This window comes from Anomaloglossus baeobatrachus, chromosome 8 (genome assembly GCF_048569485.1).
Source record: "Anomaloglossus baeobatrachus isolate aAnoBae1 chromosome 8, aAnoBae1.hap1, whole genome shotgun sequence".
Taxonomy (NCBI): Eukaryota; Metazoa; Chordata; class Amphibia; order Anura; family Aromobatidae; genus Anomaloglossus; species Anomaloglossus baeobatrachus.
Window position 1 is genome coordinate 225,829,860 of NC_134360.1, and position 18,610 is coordinate 225,848,469.

At 45.6% G+C, this 18,610-nt stretch overlaps 1 protein-coding gene across 1 annotated transcript in view; it reads right to left on the bottom strand.

The window, feature by feature from the left end:
- MSH4 (mutS homolog 4) overlaps positions 1 to 9,346 on the bottom strand; it is a 115,806-nt gene extending 106,460 nt beyond the window's left edge. Inside the window, exons 1-3 of the mRNA XM_075321120.1 lie at positions 9,080 to 9,346; positions 6,256 to 6,426; positions 2,245 to 2,408 (exon numbers count right to left, since the gene is read on the bottom strand). Coding sequence (XP_075177235.1) covers positions 2,245 to 2,408; positions 6,256 to 6,426; positions 9,080 to 9,320 — 576 coding nt within the window. The 5' untranslated portion in view covers positions 9,321 to 9,346. The remainder of the gene's footprint in view (positions 1 to 2,244; positions 2,409 to 6,255; positions 6,427 to 9,079) is intronic.
- Positions 9,347 to 18,610: the final 9,264 nt, after the last annotated feature.

Here is an 18,610-nt window from a genome sequence, read left to right on the forward strand (position 1 = left end):
TCCACCTCCTGGACTAAACTAAACTTTTCCCGCTTCCAGGCCTGTGAACTCCTTGGTGGGTGGGGCCACCGCTTGGCTCCGCCCCACCTGGTGTAGACATCAGACACTGGAGGGAGGCAACAAGGGTTTTATGTTTGGCTAATGGTACTGTCTAATGGGGGTAGGTGTGTTTGTGTGTTATCTGTGACGACCTGGCTAGTCCAGGGCGCCACACAGGTACGCTGTGTTTTATGAGAAGCTTTTCCCAGTAGAATTGCATTAGATTAGGAAAATCCACAGGTAAAAAAGTGTAAATGCATTGTTAGTGTGATTCGGCTACAAAAGCGCACTAAAAATGGCTTGCAATCTTCACATGACTGTATAAACAAACTTTTAGCATCACTCTTTACCCAAGGTCTTTTAAGGCTGGCTCAGGCAGCCAAGTTCGGTCTGAGTATTCAGGAGAGTGCAGCACCTACCTACCATATTTGTTTGCAGGACTTAGGGGCACTTTGCACGCTGCGACATCGCAGGCCGATGCTGCGATGCCGAGCGCGATAGTCCCCGCCCCCGTCGCAGCGGCGATATCCTTGTGATAGCTGCCGTAGCGAACATTATCGCTACAGCAGCTTCACATGGACTCACCTGTCCTGCGACCGTCGCTCTGGCCGGCGACCCGCCTCCTTGTTAAGGGGGCGGGTCGTGCGGCGTCATAGCGACGTCACACGCCAGGCGGCCAATCGGAGCGGAGGGGCGGAGATGAGTGGGATGTAAACATCCCGCCCATCTCCTTCCTTCCGCATATCCTACGGAAGCCGCAGTGACGCCGGTAGGAGATGTTCCTCGCTCCTGCGGCTTCACACACAGCGATGTGTGCTGCCGCAGGAACGAGGAACAACATCGGACTGTCGCGTCAGCGTAATCATGGATTACGCCGACGCTGCACCGATGATACGATTACGACGCTTTTGCGCTCGTTAATCGTATCATCGAGCCTTTACACACTACGATGTCGCATGCGATGCCGGAAGTGCGTCATTTTCAATTTGACCCCACCAACATCGCACCTGCGATGTCGTAGTGTGCAAAGTACCCCTTAGGCTGGAGTCACACTTGCGTATGACTCGCACGAGTGCAATGTGAGAAAATCTGGAATTGCACTCAGCTCCATGTAAGACAATGCTGCAGCTCAGAGCTGCGTGTTTTATCTCAACCCTAAACGGACTGAGGAAAGAATTGCAGCATGCTGCGATTTTCTGCGAGAGCCGAATCACTTGCACCCATTCAAGTGTATGGGTGCAAGAGAAACATCGGACTGCAGTCGGATGTTATCCCAGTGCCGTGCGATATACACACAGGCTTTAATGGAGGAGATGGGAGGGATTAACCCCTCCCTCTCCTCCGCAGCTGTGACCCGCAGACCCAAGATCACAAGATTGGGTCACAGTCGCATGACACTCGGCTCACGCTCGCAGAAGAGCCTAAGCCGAGGGTCATTAGCATATTGCATCCGTTGCTCTCGCATCGGATGCCATACGCTAATGTGACTCCAGCCTTAGCCTCATTTATTTCCAGGATCCTGCTTCAGACAGCTGCCTTATGCTCTATGCGACTCCTGCCTGCTTTCCAGCTTTTGAATACTACTTCTTAGCTTAGTCCTGTGAATCCTCACTCTTCTCTGCTATTTTATCCATGTCACCAGGACCACCATGCAAACACTTCTCTGCTGCTCCTGTATCCCTCCAGCAGCATCTAGTGCTTCCAGCTTTGCTTGCCAATCTGTTGTCCTGCTCCTCGCTCATGACCAGGTGCTGTCTTTTTCCGCTGCATCATCACCTCTGGTCTTTACTGCTCACCCTGACCTATGGCTTAGAGCATCCACCTTTATTAGCAGGAGAATCAATGTATTATTATATTTTGGCAAGAAATGTTGATAGTTTTTGGCCTCACAAATGATTTTGTCTTTTTCCGCTGCATAATCACCTCCGGTCTGTGCTGCTCAACCTAACCTATGGCTTAGAGCATCCACTTTTATTAGCAGGAAAATTAATTTATTACTATATTTTGTCCAGATATTTTGAAGGTTTTTGGCCTTCCAAATGATTTCAGATACTTATTTATGACCCTCAATAATATCCAGTGATCAGTCTGTTAACAAGTCTTGTATCAATGGTAGGTCATCAAAATTTCAGAAAATGGAAAAAGTCAACATATACAAAAGAAATGTAATACTGCTTGTGTTTATACTATTAGTAATACTTTCACCTTCACATAAATGCTGCTGTCTGAGAACTGAGATAAGACCACATCAGGATTCTTTAAATCCAAGCTAGCCATGCCTATTTCTCCTCTTGCAAGTCCTCGTCCTTCCACAACCGCCACAAACAGAGAAGATGTTGACCGAGCTGATGCTGAAGATGAAGTCGTCACTGGAAAATGAAAGAAAGCGGCTACTGATCTGTATGGAGACCGATGGGGGTGATAGTCATCTCTGCAATGTGCCAATCATAAGTGCAGCACTGCAGCCAACGGAGAATATTGGGCCACGCACATTAGTGCATGGAGTGTCCATGACTATGTAATAAAAGACCACAGGGATTCTGCTCACGATGCATGTGGGTTTTTTTGGGGAATGAGATTTTAGAAAAATATTCCCATAATAAGAAGCGTTGGCATGTTGCTACAGATATGCTCTGATCATTGGGTCTGACCTCCAATACCGCTGCCGATCACCTGAAAGAAGGGGCAGAAGCATCGTTCATATATTTTATAAAATGTACCCACTGTCTTGGGAAGAATGTTGGGTTGCAAAAAATTCTCAATCAATGAATTCTGTTTTTTCATTGGTCCCTCTTGCCACCCACCCCCCACCGATGAATAACATTCGGCCTGTCTCCACCCTACAGTATATATAACGCTAGTTCTCATTACCCGCCCAGTATAAAATATCCAGCTCTCATCCTGATGTATAACCTCTGGCCAGTCGCCCATCCACCCACCGTGCCGCCTGCCTTTTCTCACATGTAACAGACCAGCTGGTAGTAAACAGCTCGCTGATACCAGCTGTAATAGGAGCCACCGATGTAACAAGTCCGTTCCTGATATTTCTCCCTCCTGAATCATCCCCATCACCTGTGAGAGATATCAGTGAAAAGAGGAAGGAGCCACAGCAACTCAAGTTGGGACCCCGTAACAATACAGAGCGGGGGGCCGAGTGCTGGGGAGCAGAGGGAAGAAACGTCCCCACCGTTCTGCTGACCCCTGCAGAGACCAGACCTTCTCTTGTAGCAGCAGCACAAACACTGTGACTCCTGGGAGCTTCCAGGACGATCAGCTGCAGTGGCCATACATCACCAAGCACAATGCCGAGCCGTACATTACCAAGCACAATGTTTAGCCGTACATCACCAAGCACAATGCTGAGCCGTACATTACCAAGCACAATGTTTAGCCATACATTACCAAGCACAATGCCGAGCCGTACATCACCAAGCACAATGCTGAGCCGTATATCACCAAGCACAATGCCGAGCCGTACATTACCAAGCACAATGTTTAGCCATACATTACCAAGCACAATGCCGAGCCGTACATCACCAAGCACAATGCCAAGCCGTACATTACCAAGCACAATGTTTAGCCGTACATTACCAAGCACAATGCCGAGCCGTACATCACCAAGCACAATGCCGAGTCGTATATCACCAAGCACAATGTTTAGCCATACATCACCAAACACAATGCCGAGCCGTACTGTCAGGTTTCCAGGTTTTCCAGTTCTCTTTTGAATGAGCTTGCCCTCAGTTAACATGGAGTTTAAGGTTCTGTTGCCCTACTTCCTGTCCAGCTGCTTAAAAGGCCGCCTCTCAGCCCAGTCCAGTGCCTGAGTATACTGCTTGCTGTGTGCTCCTGCTTTGCTGCTGCTAATCCTGATTGCCTCTGGATCCTCCTAAAGACTACCGACCGACTCTGGACCATACCCGGTTTCTTCAAAGCTGTGCCTGGATTCCGTCTGCCATCTTCGGTCAGCACTCTGCCTGGTTCTCTCCGGTTCGTAACCACTCTGGACAATCATCCCGTACGGACACTCCTGGACTTTACCGCTTGCCCCTTGTGTCCCGGCTGCTGCGCATTTAGGCCTTCCGGGGTGATTGCCGGACAGTCCCTGTATAGGGGTTCGCTCTGGTGGTCTCCCTGGGGGAGTCCGGTGCGTGGCCCCGGGAATTCCCTCCGCTCCGATTCGGGAAGGTATTACATGTGTTATTGTGTTACTGTGTTTGTTCTGTTGTGTATCTACCGTGGTTACATGTTATAAAACATCTTGTACCCAGAACTCGTCTCTGATTGTCGTCATTGCCCTACGCTATCGAAATCCTCAGAACATATAATAAGTATTACACGTACATTAAAAAGCACAATGTTTAGCCATACATTACGAAGCACAATGCCGAGCCGTACATTACCAAGCACATTGTTTAGCCATACATCACCAAGCACAATGCCGAGCCGTACATCACCAAGCACAATGCCGAGCCGTACATTACCAAGCACAATGTTTAGCCCTACATTACCAAGCACAATGCCGAGCCATACATTACCAAGCACAATGTTTAGCCATACATCACCAAGCACAATGCCGAGCCGTACATCACCAAGCACAATGCTGAGCCGTACATTACCAAGCACAATGTTTAGCCATACATAACCAAGCACAATGTTTAGCCGTACATCACCAAGCACAATGCCAAGCCGTACATTACCAAGCACAATGCCGAGCCGTACCTTACCAAGCACAATGTTTAGCCGTACATCACCAAGCACAGTGTTTAGCCGTACATCACAAAGCACAATGCCGAGCCGTAAATTACCAAGCACAATGTTTAGCCATACATCACCAAGCACAATGCCGAGCCGTACATCACCAAGCACAATGCCGAGCCGTACATTACCAAGCACAATGTTTAGCCATACATTACCAAGCACAATGCCGAGCTGTACATTACCAAGCACAATGTTTAGCCGTACATTACCAAGCACAATGTTTAGCCGTACATCACCAAGCACAATGCCGAGCCGTACATTACCAAGCACAATGTTTAGCCATACATTACCAAGCACAATGCCGAGCTGTACATCACCAAGCACAATGCCGAGCCGTACATTACCAAGCACAATGTTTAGCCATACATCACCAAGCACAATGCCGAGCCGTACATCACCAAGCACAATGTTCAGCCGTACATCACCAAGCACAATGCCGAGCCGTACATCACCAAGCACAATGCCGAGCCGTACATCACTAAGCACAATGCCGAGCCGTACATCACTAAGCACAATGTTCAGCCGTACATCACCAAGCACAATGTCGAGCCGTACATTACCAAGCACAATGTTTAGCCATACATTACCAAGCACAATGCCGAGCCGTACATCACCATGCACAATGTTCAGCCGTACATCACCAAGCACAATGCCGAGCCGTACATCACTAAGCACAATGTTCAGCCGTACGTACATCACCAAGCACAATGCCGAGCTGTACATCACCAAGCACAATGCCGAGCCGTACATCACCAAGCGCAATGCCGAGTCGTACATCACCAAGCACAATGCCAAGCGTCGGATGGAGCGGTGTAAAGCCGCCACCACCGGGCTCTAGAGGAGACGTGTTCTGTGCAGTGACAGATCACACTTCTGCATCTGATGGAGGAGTCTGGGTTTGGTGATGGAGGATGTTACCCCCTGACTGCATTGTGCCCTGTACAGCTGGTGGAGGATGATAATGCTATGGAGCTGTTATCAGTAGTTGGCCTCAGATCCCTAGCTCCAGTGAAGGGAAATCCTAAGACATTGTGGAAAATTGTAGCCTCCTGCCTTGTGGATACAGTTTGAGGAAGATCCCTTTTCTGCTCCCCATGACTGTGCCCGATATACTAGGTCCATACAGACACAGAGGGGTAGAACATGACCGGCCACATAAAGCCCGGAGCTCAGCCCCATCCTATAATGGACACTGTAAGCCCGGCCTCCAACAACATTGTCTATCCTCACAAACGTTCTTGTGGATTAAGGGGCAAACTATCCCACAGACGCCTCCAAAATCTTATAGAGATCCTTCCCAGAACAGCGAGAGCCGTTATATCTGCAGAGGAGCGACTCCATATTAATGACTATGGATGTAGGTGGGAGGTGAGGAAGCTCCTGGAGGTGGATGTGGGGGGCACATACTTTTCTCCATACAGTGTATGAATGATAAACGTCATCTGACAGCACTACCTGCATATCCGGTTGCAGGCGTCTGGAGCTTGGATTTTGTAAAGTAGCTGCCGGCTAGTTTTCTGGCACAAGGACTGTTGGGTGCTTTCCTGGAAGAGTCGCTTGTAACAGAGGTAACATGGAAAGCGCTTGTATTATCTGCAAAGGAACTTCTGTCTGCAAAATAAGGTTCTGTGGAAAAAGTTACAGAAAAAAAATATATGTTAGAAAATGAGGACAAATTATATTAAACTGAATTTTCATACCAAGGTGAGTCCGGTAATAGAACGACATTCAGGTCACATTGAGGACTTTCTAAGCTGCAGTCAGATGCCTACATATTGCTATCTGTCTGCAGAGGTGATGTGCCAGGAGGCTGGGTGGAAAGCTGGCATATTTTTGTATAATATACGTGATTCAATAAAAAAAGCCACTAAAAATTAATTCAACTAAAAACATACAAAAGACAAAGGTGTACGTAAGAGAAGCCTAAAGGCCCTGTCACACACAGAGATAAATCTTTGGCAGATCTGTGGTTGCAGTGAAATCATGGACATATTGTTCCATTTGTACACAGCCGCAAACCTGGCACTGATTGTCCACAATTTCACTGGAGCCACAGATCTGCCACAGATCTGCCACAGATCTGCCACAGATCTGCCACAGATCTGCCACAGATCTGCCACAGATCTGCCACTGATTTATCTCTGTGTGTGACAGGGCCTATAGGCTTAAGGCCCCTTTACACACTGAAACTTTCTAGCGATCCCACCAGCGATCCCAACCTGGCCGGGATCGCTACAAAGTCTCTAGTGAGCTGTCAAACAGGCAAACCTGGCCAACGACGCAACAGCGATCCGGACCTGCAGAACGACCTCGCTAGTCATTGGGGACGTTGTAAAGCAGCTTTTTGAAAGGGAAGTCGCTAACGAAGTCGCTGTGGGACCCGGTCACTCTCAGCCCTTAGCCACATTGAGGAATATTTTAGACCCATGGTAAGGTTTTAATATTAGAAAGTGTAGGTACTATCCCAACTGGGTACACCTTGGCGTTGGTGGGATAGCTTTATGCTTTTTTTTTTTATCAAAAAACAGTGCTTACTAAGTACCCTATGTTTATATGCACTATGCTTTTATTTAGTTACAGCAGGGTATGTTTTCACCATTTTTTTTTTTCCTTGGTTTCTCTTTGTCTTATGGCCAGTGTGAACATGAGCTCACAAGCTCCATGTGTAGCATCTCATACTCCAGCTCACTTTTTTGTTTTTATGTAGTTTTTTTGTATTCAGTACAAATAGGGTGTGCGCCCCCTTCTCAGTGAGCTGGGCATTTCATTCTGTGCATCCCCTGACTGTGTGTCCTGTTGGGACCCGGTCACTCTCAGCCCTTAGCCACATTGAGGAATATTTTAGACCCATGGTAAGGTTTTAATATTAGAGAGTGTAGGTACTATCCCAACTGGGTACACCTTGGCGTTGGTGGGATAGCTTTATGCTTTTTTTGATCAAAAAACAGTTTTTACTAAGTACCCTATGTTTATATGCACTATGCTTTTATTTAGTTAAAGCAGGGTATGTTTTCACCATTTTTTTTTTCCTTGGTTTCTCAAAGTCTCTGGTGAGCTGTCAAACAGGCAAACCTGGCCAACGACGCAACAGCGATCCGGACCTGCAGAACGACCTCGCTAGTCATTGCGGACGTTGTAAAGCAGCTTTTTGAAAGGGAAGTCGCTAACGAAGTCGCTGTAAAGTCCCCTTTACACACTAAAACTTTGCTGCACAGCGGGAAACAAAGGACCAAAGAATGGTCCTGAACAATTTGTAGCGATCACAACTTCACAGCAGGGGCCAGGTCGCTGATGTGTTTCACACACTGCAATGTCGCTGGGGAGGTCGCTATAACGTCACAAAACCGGTGACGTTACAGCGATGTCGTTTGCGATGTTGCAGTGTGTAAAGCCACCTTTAGATTAACTTGTAACCCATTGGTTGCAGATTTTATGAATGTTTTTAAACTGAAATTTGCAGCGTTTGTTTTTTTTCTAAAATCAATCTGAAAAAAAAAAAAACAAACTTCAAAATCTGCTTGTAACAAATTTCCAGTTTATTTGAATGAGTTTGCATGAATTGAGAATTTTTTCCATGTTTCCAATATATATGTAAATAATTTCTCCCCTATCAAAAATATATAAATAAATTTAAAAAAAATAAAAATACACAATAATTGATATTGTCGTGTCCGAAAAGTCTGGTCTTAAAAAATGATAATTTAAACTGTATAATAAATACCGAAAATAAACAAATAAAACCAAAATATCAGAATTGTTTTGTTTTGGTCGCTGCACTTTTCCCAACAGTGTAATTAAAAGCGATCAATGTCGTTTGTATCCAAAAGTAGCGTCAATGAAATCAGTCACCGCTCTCTGATACATTTGTATCAATGTGAACGTTTCCATAGCAGCAAAGAAAACACTAGAAGGAAAAATTACACAGACACAAGGGTGGAAAACTTGCAGAATAAAACAGTTTTTTTCTGTTATTATTGATCGCCCAGTGTTTTAGATATCGGGAACAGACGTGGATCACAAAACACAGCGCATCCTGTACATCACACACTAAAAAATCTGGAGCCAAGGAGCAGTTGCCCATAGCAACCAGATTACTGGGTCTGTTCTGTTTCCATTGCAACTATCCAGATTGCTACTTTAATTCCGAGCCGATTTGAACCAATCAGATTGCTGCTTTTATGCTCCTCCACGGTCTCTAACAATGAGAGCAGTGATCTGATTGGTTGTTTTTTTTGCTGTAGTTTTGGTAAAGGCTGCACTCTGCCCGCTGTCTCCTCACCATTGCTCTGTCCTCTGGTGCTGCCCCCCGGGGTCACCCGGCTGATAGACGCAGGGGACGCTCGGCTGCTTGTAATGGAGCTGCCCGCCGGGGTCTGTGATACAAGATGAGGGCGCAGCGCTCCTGACAGCGGAGGAGACTCCCGGCCGGAGTAACACGAGGACTCGGACTCCCCCGGTGTCTGATTCTGGGCACCCGGGAAGCCCAATAAGTGACGGGAGAATCCCGGGAATCCGGACATGTTATCTCCTACAGCGCCGAGGAGGAGCCGACCACCGACTGCTGGTGACGTCATCCGGTAAAGGCGGGAAAGTCACGTGTCAGTGTCACCGCCGCACACCCGAGAATTGTGCCTCACCTCACTCATCGTGTCACTCATTACCTCAGCCATTACCTGTCATTACCTCATCCATCGGCTCAAGCATCTCCTGTCATTACCTCAGTCATCTCCTGTCATTACCTCAGTCATCTCCTGTCATCACCGCAGTCATCTCCTGTCATTACCTCAGTCATCTCCTGTCATCACCGCAGTCATCTCCTGTCATCACCTCAGTCATCACCTGTCATCACCTCAGTCATCTCCTGTCATTACCTTAGTCATCACCTGTCATCACCTCAATCATCTCCTGTCATTACCTCAGTCATCTCCTGTCATCACCGCAGTCATCTCCTGTCATCACCTCAGTCATCTCCTGTCATTACCTCAGTCATCACCTGTCATCACCTCAGTCCTCTCCTGTCATTACCTCAGTCATCACCTGTCATCACCTCAGTCCTCTCCTGTCATTACCTCAGTCATCTCCTGTCATCACCGCAGTCATCTCCTGTCATCACCGCAGTCATCTCCTGTCATCACCTCAGTCATCTCCTGTCATCACCTCAGTCATCTCCTGTCATCACCTCAGTCATCTCCTGTCATTACCTCAGTCATCACCTGTCATCACCTCAGTCATCTCCTGTCATTACCTCAGTCATCACCTGTCATCACCTCAGTCGTCTCCTGTCATTACCTCAGTCATCACCTGTCATCACCTCAGTCCTCTCCTGTCATTACCTCAGTCATCACCTGTCATCACCTCAGTCGTCTCCTGTCATTACTTCAGTCATCATGCCATTACCTTAGTCATCACCTGTCATTACCTCAGTCATCACCTCAGTCATCATCTGTCGTTACCTCAGTCATCTCCTGTCATCACCGCAGTCATCTCCTGTCATCACCTCAGTCATCATCTGTCATTACCTCAGTCATCATCTGTGTCATTACCTCAGTCATCATCTGTCATTATCTCAGTCATCTCCTGTCACCTGAGTCATCTCCTGTCATTACCTCAGTCATCACCTGTCATTACCTCAGTCATCTGTCATTATCTCAGTCATCTGTCATTATCTCAGTCATCTACTCAACCATTACCTCAGTCATTACCTGTTGTTACCTCAGTCATCACCTCAGTCATCCTCTGTCATTACCTCAAGCATTAACTCGTTCATTACCTCAGTCATCACCTGTCATTACCTGATTCATTACCTTAGTCATCATCTGTCATTACCTCAGTCAGCTCCTGTCATCACCTCAGTCATCTCCTGTCATTACCTCAGTCATCACCTGTCATTACCTCTGTCATCTCCTGTCATCACCTCAGTCATCTCCTGTCATTACCTCAGTCATCTCCTGTCATTACCTCAGTCATCACCTGTCATCACCTCAGTCATCTCCTGTCATTACCTCAGTCATCACCTGTCATCAACTCAGTCGTCTCCTGTCATTACTTCAGTCATCATGCCATTACCTTAGTCATCACCTGTCATTACCTCAGTCATCACCTCAATCATCATCTGTCATTACCTCAGTCATCTCCTGTCATCACCTCAGTCATCTCCTGTCATTACCTCAGTCATCATCTGTCATTACCTCAGTCATCATCTGTCATTACCTCAGTCATCATCTGTGTCATTACCTCAGTCATCATCTGCCATTACCTCAGTCATCATCTGTCATTACCTCAGTCATCTCCTGTCATTACCTTAGTCATCACCTGTCATCACCTCAGTCATCACCTGTCATCACCTCAGTCATCACCTGTCATTAGCTCAGTCATCTCCTGTCATCACCTCAGTCATCACCTGTCATTACCTCAGTCATCTCCTGTCATTACCTCAGTCATCATCTGTTATTACCTCAGTCATCTCCTGTCATCACCGCAGTCATCATCTGTCATTACCTCAGTCATCTCCTGTCATCACCTGTCATCACCTCAGTCATCTCCTGTCATTACCTCAGTCATCACCTGTCATCACCTCAGTCCTCTCCTGTCATTACCTCAGTCATCACCTGTCATCACCTCAGTCGTCTCCTGTCATTACTTCAGTCATCATGCCATTACCTTAGTCATCACCTGTCATTACCTCAGTCATCACCTCAGTCATCATCTGTCATTACCTCAGTCATCTCCTGTCATCACCTCAGTCATCTACTGTCATTACCTCAGTCATCATCTGTCATTACCTCAGTCATCATCTGTGTCATTACCTCAGTCATCATCTGTCATTATCTCAGTCATCTCCTGTCACCTGAGTCATCTCCTGTCATTACCTCAGTCATCACCTGTCATTACCTCAGTCATCTGTCATTATCTCAGTCATCTGTCATTATCTCAGTCATCTACTCAACCATTACCTCAGTCATTACCTGTTGTTACCTCAGTCATCACCTCAGTCATCCTCTGTCATTACCTCAAGCATTAACTCGTTCATTACCTCAGTCATCACCTGTCATTACCTGATTCATTACCTTAGTCATCATCTGTCATTACCTCAGTCAGCTCCTGTCATCACCTCAGTCATCTCCTGTCATTACCTCAGTCATCACCTGTCATTACCTCAGTCATCACCTGTCATTACCTCTGTCATCTCCTGTCATTACCTCTGTCATCTCCTGTCATCACCTCAGTCATCTCCTGTCATTACCTCAGTCATCTCCTGTCATTACCTCAGTCATCACCTGTCATCACCTCAGTCCTCTCCTGTCATTACCTCAGTCATCACCTGTCATCAACTCAGTCGTCTCCTGTCATTACTTCAGTCATCATGCCATTACCTTAGTCATCACCTGTCATTACCTCAGTCATCACCTCAATCATCATCTGTCATTACCTCAGTCATCTCCTGTCATCACCTCAGTCATCACCTGTCATCAACTCAGTCGTCTCCTGTCATTACTTCAGTCATCATGCCATTACCTTAGTCATCACCTGTCATTACCTCAGTCATCACCTCAATCATCATCTGTCATTACCTCAGTCATCATCTGTCATTACCTCAGTCATCTGTGTCATTACCTCAGTCATCATCTGCCATTACCTCAGTCATCATCTGTCATTACCTCAGTCATCTCCTGTCACCTGAGTCATCTCCTGTCATCACCTCAGTCATCTGCTGTCATTACCTTAGTCATCACCTGACATTACCTCAGTCATCTCCTGTCATTACCTCAGTCATCACCTGTCATCTCCTCAGTCGTCTCCTGTCATTACTTCAGTCATCATGCCATTAGCTTAGTCATCACCTGTCATTACCTCAGTCATCACCTCAGTCATCATCTGTCATTACCTCAGTCATCTCCTGTCATCACCTCAGTCATCTCCTGTCATTACCTCAGTCATCATCTGTCATTACCTCAGTCATCATCTGTGTCATTACCTCAGTCATCATCTGTCATTACCTCAGTCATCATCTGTCATTACCTCAGTCATCTCCTGTCACCTGAGTCATCTCCTGTCATTACCTCAGTCATCTCCTGTCATCACCTCAGTCATCTGTCATTACCTTAGTCATCACCTGTCATTACCTCAGTCATCTCCTGTCATTACCTCAGTCATCACCTGCCATTACCTCAGTCATCTCCTGTCATTACCTCAGTCATCATCTGTCATTACCTCAGTCATCATGTCATTACCTCAGTCATCTCCTGTCATTACCTCAGTCATCATCTGTCATTACCTCAGTCATCACCTGTCATTACCTCAGTCATCATCTGTCATTACCTCAGTCATCTCCTGTCATTACCTCAGTCATCTCCTGGCATCACCTCAGTCATCTCCTGTCATTACCTCAGTCATCACCTGTCATTACCTCAGTCATCTCCTGTCATTACCTCAGTCATCTGTCATTATCTCAGTCATCTACTCAACCACTACCTCAGTCATTACCCGTTGTTACCTCAGTCACCACCTCAGTCATCCTCTGTCATTACCTCAAGCATTAACTCGTTCATTACCTCAGTCATCACATGTCATTACCTGATTCATTACCTTAGTCATTACTTCAGTCATCACCTGTTACCTCAAGTATCACCTCCGTCATCTCAAGTATTACCTCAGTTATTACCGCAGTCATCACTTCAGTCATTACCTCGGCCATCTTCTCACTCATCTCTTCAATCATCACCTCAGTCATTTCAGCAGTCGCCTTAGTCATTACATTGCTTTATTATTAATTTCCGAAAGCTGTTAATTACTCCCTGTGATAATAATAATCGCTCTCCGTGTACTTTACTCTTCTGCAGACACAATTTACTGGAGATATTTGTCACACTTTATAGAGACAACAAAATTAAATACATTTCTGAGGTAAATTCACCTGTATAAACGCAAAACACAGTGTAACAGCAGCATTCACCAGGATCTCCCTCAGCTCCCACTTTCCTGTGGCCATTTTTTTGCTTTTCTACTTTCGTTTTATCTTCCAGGAGCCAGATCTTTCTTATTTTCCCGTCTCCATCGCTGCATGATGATTTATTTTTTATTCCAGGACAAGTTGTAGTTTTGAACAACACCATTCACTCTACCCAAAAATATGATAAATATTTTTTTGCACAATTTTATTTCTATAAAAAATATATATATCAATCCAGAAACTTATAAAAAAAAAAAAAAACACACATTTTATTTCACCATTTTTTAAAATCCATAACTTCATTTTCAGTTTATGGAGCAGTGTGAGGACTTGATTTTTGCACATCGAGCTGATGGTCTTTATTTACTATTTTGCAGTCACTTTTTATTGCACTTTATGAGTGATATGAAAAAATAACAGCAATTCTGATGTTCCTATTTTTTCCATTATGTGGTTAACTTCATACATTGAACTTTTACGAACCCAGAGATAATGTATTTTTTAATTTAATTATTTTTGGATGGTTAAAAGGAGGGCAATTAATACTTTTAGACTTTTTTCTATTTTTTATTTTTTTTTACTTTATTCTGTAATTGCAGGTTCAAGTTCCTCATGGGGACTAAAAAAGAAATATACTGCAAAAATAACACCTAATTAAATCTGTCACCATTGGTAGTACTGGTAGAGAGATGGCGCCGGCCTGCAGAAGACCCATGGCAACCCGCAATGGCGTCATATAGGGGATGGTGATGTGAACCGGAGTGCACTGCTGATAACAACATAGGCGGTGTTTGAAGATCAGAAAGGTCTTATTAACCCCTTAACCACCTGTGAAACATTTTCGCCATTAATCACGGTTATCGGGTTACCATGGCAGCATTAGGCCTACTAAATACCCTCATTGCAGCCATCTTGGTACATCTGTGAAGCGTAGTTTCATAGAACATCATTTCTACTGTATACAATGAGGAAAAAAGTTTTTAGTCAGCCACTAATAGTGCAAGTTCTCCCACTTAAAAAAATGAGAGAGGCCTGTAATTGACATCATAGGTAGACCACAACTTGTTAAAAATATACTCTTAAATATATTTTTCTTCAAATACGTAAAAGCGCATGAAAGAAAGAACTTCAAAAATGTAAAAAATAAATGTATTTTATCTATTTAAAATGGTTGCCAGGGTTCAGTTACAGAAAGGAAAAATAATATACTTCATTAGCTTACGGAAAAGAGTTCAATTAGTCCATACTGATCAATTGAAAATCTTCATCCATCTCTCCTTGGATTCTGAATGGTAAGGCAGGGGTGATATACTGTAGCTTCTCAGCATGTGTTCATCTTGCAGCCTGGAAGGATTCTGGGACAGCTGACGACGTGCAGGAGCAGGAGTAGCCCCCTCCATCGTGTGTTATATGACAACTGTTCAAACCATATAGGGAAATTACTGCTGGACGCATGTCACATGGTGTAATCTCTAGAAGCTTCCAGATGATATATATATATATCCTTCCATGTCAGCACTTATGTATATTCAATATGGATATTTTAATATTTATTCCTTATAAGAACTTTATCAATAAACTATGCCCTCCAACATAAACAGAACTGTGAACATATATGTCCTACTATAAAATATTTGATAACTAGATGTATTAATTTTAATTTTTTTTACACAACTATGAGAGACAAAATGATAAAACAAATCCAGAAAAAAAAAGAGAATTTTGTTTACTTACCGTAAATTCTTTTTCTTATAGTTCCGTATTGGGAGACTCAGACCATGGGTGTTTAGCTTCTGCCTCCGGAGGACACACAAAGTACTACACTTAAAAGTGTAGCTCCTCCCTCTGAGCTTATACATCCCCTTAAGAACCAGATCTAGCCAGTTTAGTGCAAAAGCTGAAGGAGAATAGCCACCCACAAGTAGAACCGAGCAAGAACCGGAACAACCGGAGACTCTGTCCACGACAACAGCCGGTGATAACACACGGAACAAGAAACTTTCCAACAGACAACAGGGAGGGAGCTGGGTCTCCCAATACGGAACTATAAGAAAAAGAATTTACGGTAAGTAAACAAAATTCTCTTTTTCTTTATCGTTCCTATGGGAGACCCAGACCATGGGACGTTCCAAAGCTGTCCCTGGGTGGGAATAAACAGAAAAAACTAAGAAGTAGGCGGAGCCTAACCTCACAAGTGGGCGACAGCCGCCTGAAGGATGCATCTGCCCAAGCTCGCATCTGCCGAAGCATGAGCATGCACTTGGTAGTGCTTCGAAAAGGTATGCAGGCTAGTCCAAGTGGCAGCCTGACAGACTTGTTGAGCCGTAGCCTGGTGCCTAAAAGCCCAAGAGGCACCGACAGCTCTGGTCGAGTGTGCTTTGAAAAGCTTGAGAGGTGCACCGCCTAAGCGCGGCGGTGCGAGACACATAAATCCGGAGAGCACGCACCAGATCCAGAGAATGCAGCGCTTTCTCAAAGCGATGAACAGGGGCCGGACAGAAGGAAGGTAAGGAAATGTCCTGGTTAAGGTGGAAGGGAGAGACCACCTTAGGAAGAAAGTCCGGAGTCGGACGGAGAACTACCTTGTCTTGGTGAAAAAACAAAAAAGGTGACTCCGAGGAGAGCGCAGCCAAATCAGAGACTCTCCTGAGAGAAGTTATGGCAACTTGCATGTGTGGATGTATGCCTCCTGAACACAAAGCGATAAACTGGCTAGATCTGGTTCTCCAGGGGGTGTATAAGCTCAGAGGGAGGAGCTACACTTTTAAGTGAAGTACTTTGTGTGTCCTCCGGAGACAGAAGCTAAACACCCATGGTCTGGGTCTCCCATAGGAACGATAAAGAAATCACCTTGTCTGATTTGGAAAGATTTTATTTGCAAATTATGGTGGAAAATATGTATTTAGGCGTCTACAAATATGCAAGATTTCTGGCTCTCACAGACCTGTAACTTCTTCTTTAAGAGGCTCCTCTGTCCTCCACTCATTACCTGTAGTAATGGCACCTGTTTGAACTTGTTATCAGTATAAAAGACAACTGTCCACAACCTCAAACAGTTACACTCCAAACTCCACTATGGTGAAGACCAAAGACCTGTCGAAGGACACCAGAAACAAAATTGAAGCCCTGCCCCAGGCAAGCAGCTTGGTGTGATGAAATCAAGTGTGGGAGCAATAATAAGAAAATGGAAGACATACAAGACCACTGATAATCTCCCTCGATCTGGGGCTCCACGCAAGATCTCACACCATGGGGTCAAAATGATCACAATAACGGTGAGCAAAAATCCCAGAACCACACGAGGGGACCTAGTGAATGACCTGCATAGAGCTGGGACCACCGTAACAAAGTCTACCATCAATAACGCTCTAGGCCACCAGGGACTCATATCCTGCAGTGTCAGACATGTTCCCCTGCTTAAGCCGGTACATATCCGGGCCCGTCTGAAGTTTGCTAGAGAGCATTTGGATTATCCAGAAGAGTATTGGGAGAATGTCATATGGTCTGATAAAACCAAAGTAAGGCCTTGTTCGCACGTACCTGCTGAATATTCTGCAGCGATTTGACAGCACATGTGCGCTTCAAATCGCTGCAGAAACACTACATAATGGATGCATTTTTTTTGTAGAAAAAAAAGCCGATTTCATGCGCTATGGCTGCTGCCCCCACCATAGACAGAATGGGAGCTGCATCCAAAGCGCACGGAATAGTTGACATGCTGCTTTTATGAACGCATGGATTTGGGTCAAAATTTTAGCACCCAAATCGCTGCGTTCAAAAAAGCAGCGTGCGCACGTGTCATGCACAATCTACATAGATTGTAGAGAGGACGCATGTATTTACGCTGCAGTGCAATTCTCAGCGTAAATGCATGTAATTACGCAACGTGCGCATGAGCCCTAAAACTGTTTGGAGGAGACAGAATGCTGAGTTGCATCCAAGAAACACCATACCTACTGTGAAGCATGGGGGTGGCAACATCATGCTTTGGGGCTGTTTCTCTGCAAAGGGACTAGGATGACTGACCCATGTACATGAAAGAATGAATGGGGCCAAGTATCATGAGATTTTGAGTGCAAAACCTCCTTCCATCAGCAAGGGCATTGAAGATGAAAATGGCTGGGTCTTTCAGCATGATAATGATCCCAAGCACACTGCCAGGGCAACAAAGGAGTGGCTTTGTAAGAAGCACATGAAGATCCTGGAGTGGCCTAGCCAGTCTCCAGATCTCAACCTTAGGGTACGCTCACACGAGCGTGAAAATCGGACGAGTGCAATGCGAGAAATTCTCGCATTGCACTCTGACCAATGTTAGGCAATGAGGGCGAGCTGTTGGTCAGCTTTTCTCGCATCCAGATTCTGGATGCGAGAAAAGCGGCAGCATGCTGCAATTGTCTGCGAGAGCCGTATCCCTCGCACCCATTCAAGTGAATGGATGCGAGAGATACATCGGACTGCACTCGGATGTTATCCCAGTGCAGTGCGATCTACGCACAGGCTGACAGTGGAGGAGATGGGGGGATTAACCCCTCCCTCTCCTCCGCAGCGCCTGCACTCAGCCTCACAGCTGTGACCCGATCGCAAGATCGGGTTACAGTCGCATGACACCCGGCTCACGCTCGCAGCAGAGCCTGAGCCGGGGGACATTAGCATATCGCATCCGATGCTCTCGCATCGGATGCCATACGCTCGTGTGAGTCCAGCCTTATAGAAAACCTTTGGAGGGAGTTGAAAGTCTGTGATGTCCAGCGACAGGCCCAAAACATCACTGCTCTAGAGGAGATCTACATGGAGGAATGGGCCAACATACCACCAACAGTGTGTGCCAACATGGTGAAGACTTACAGAAACCGTCTGACC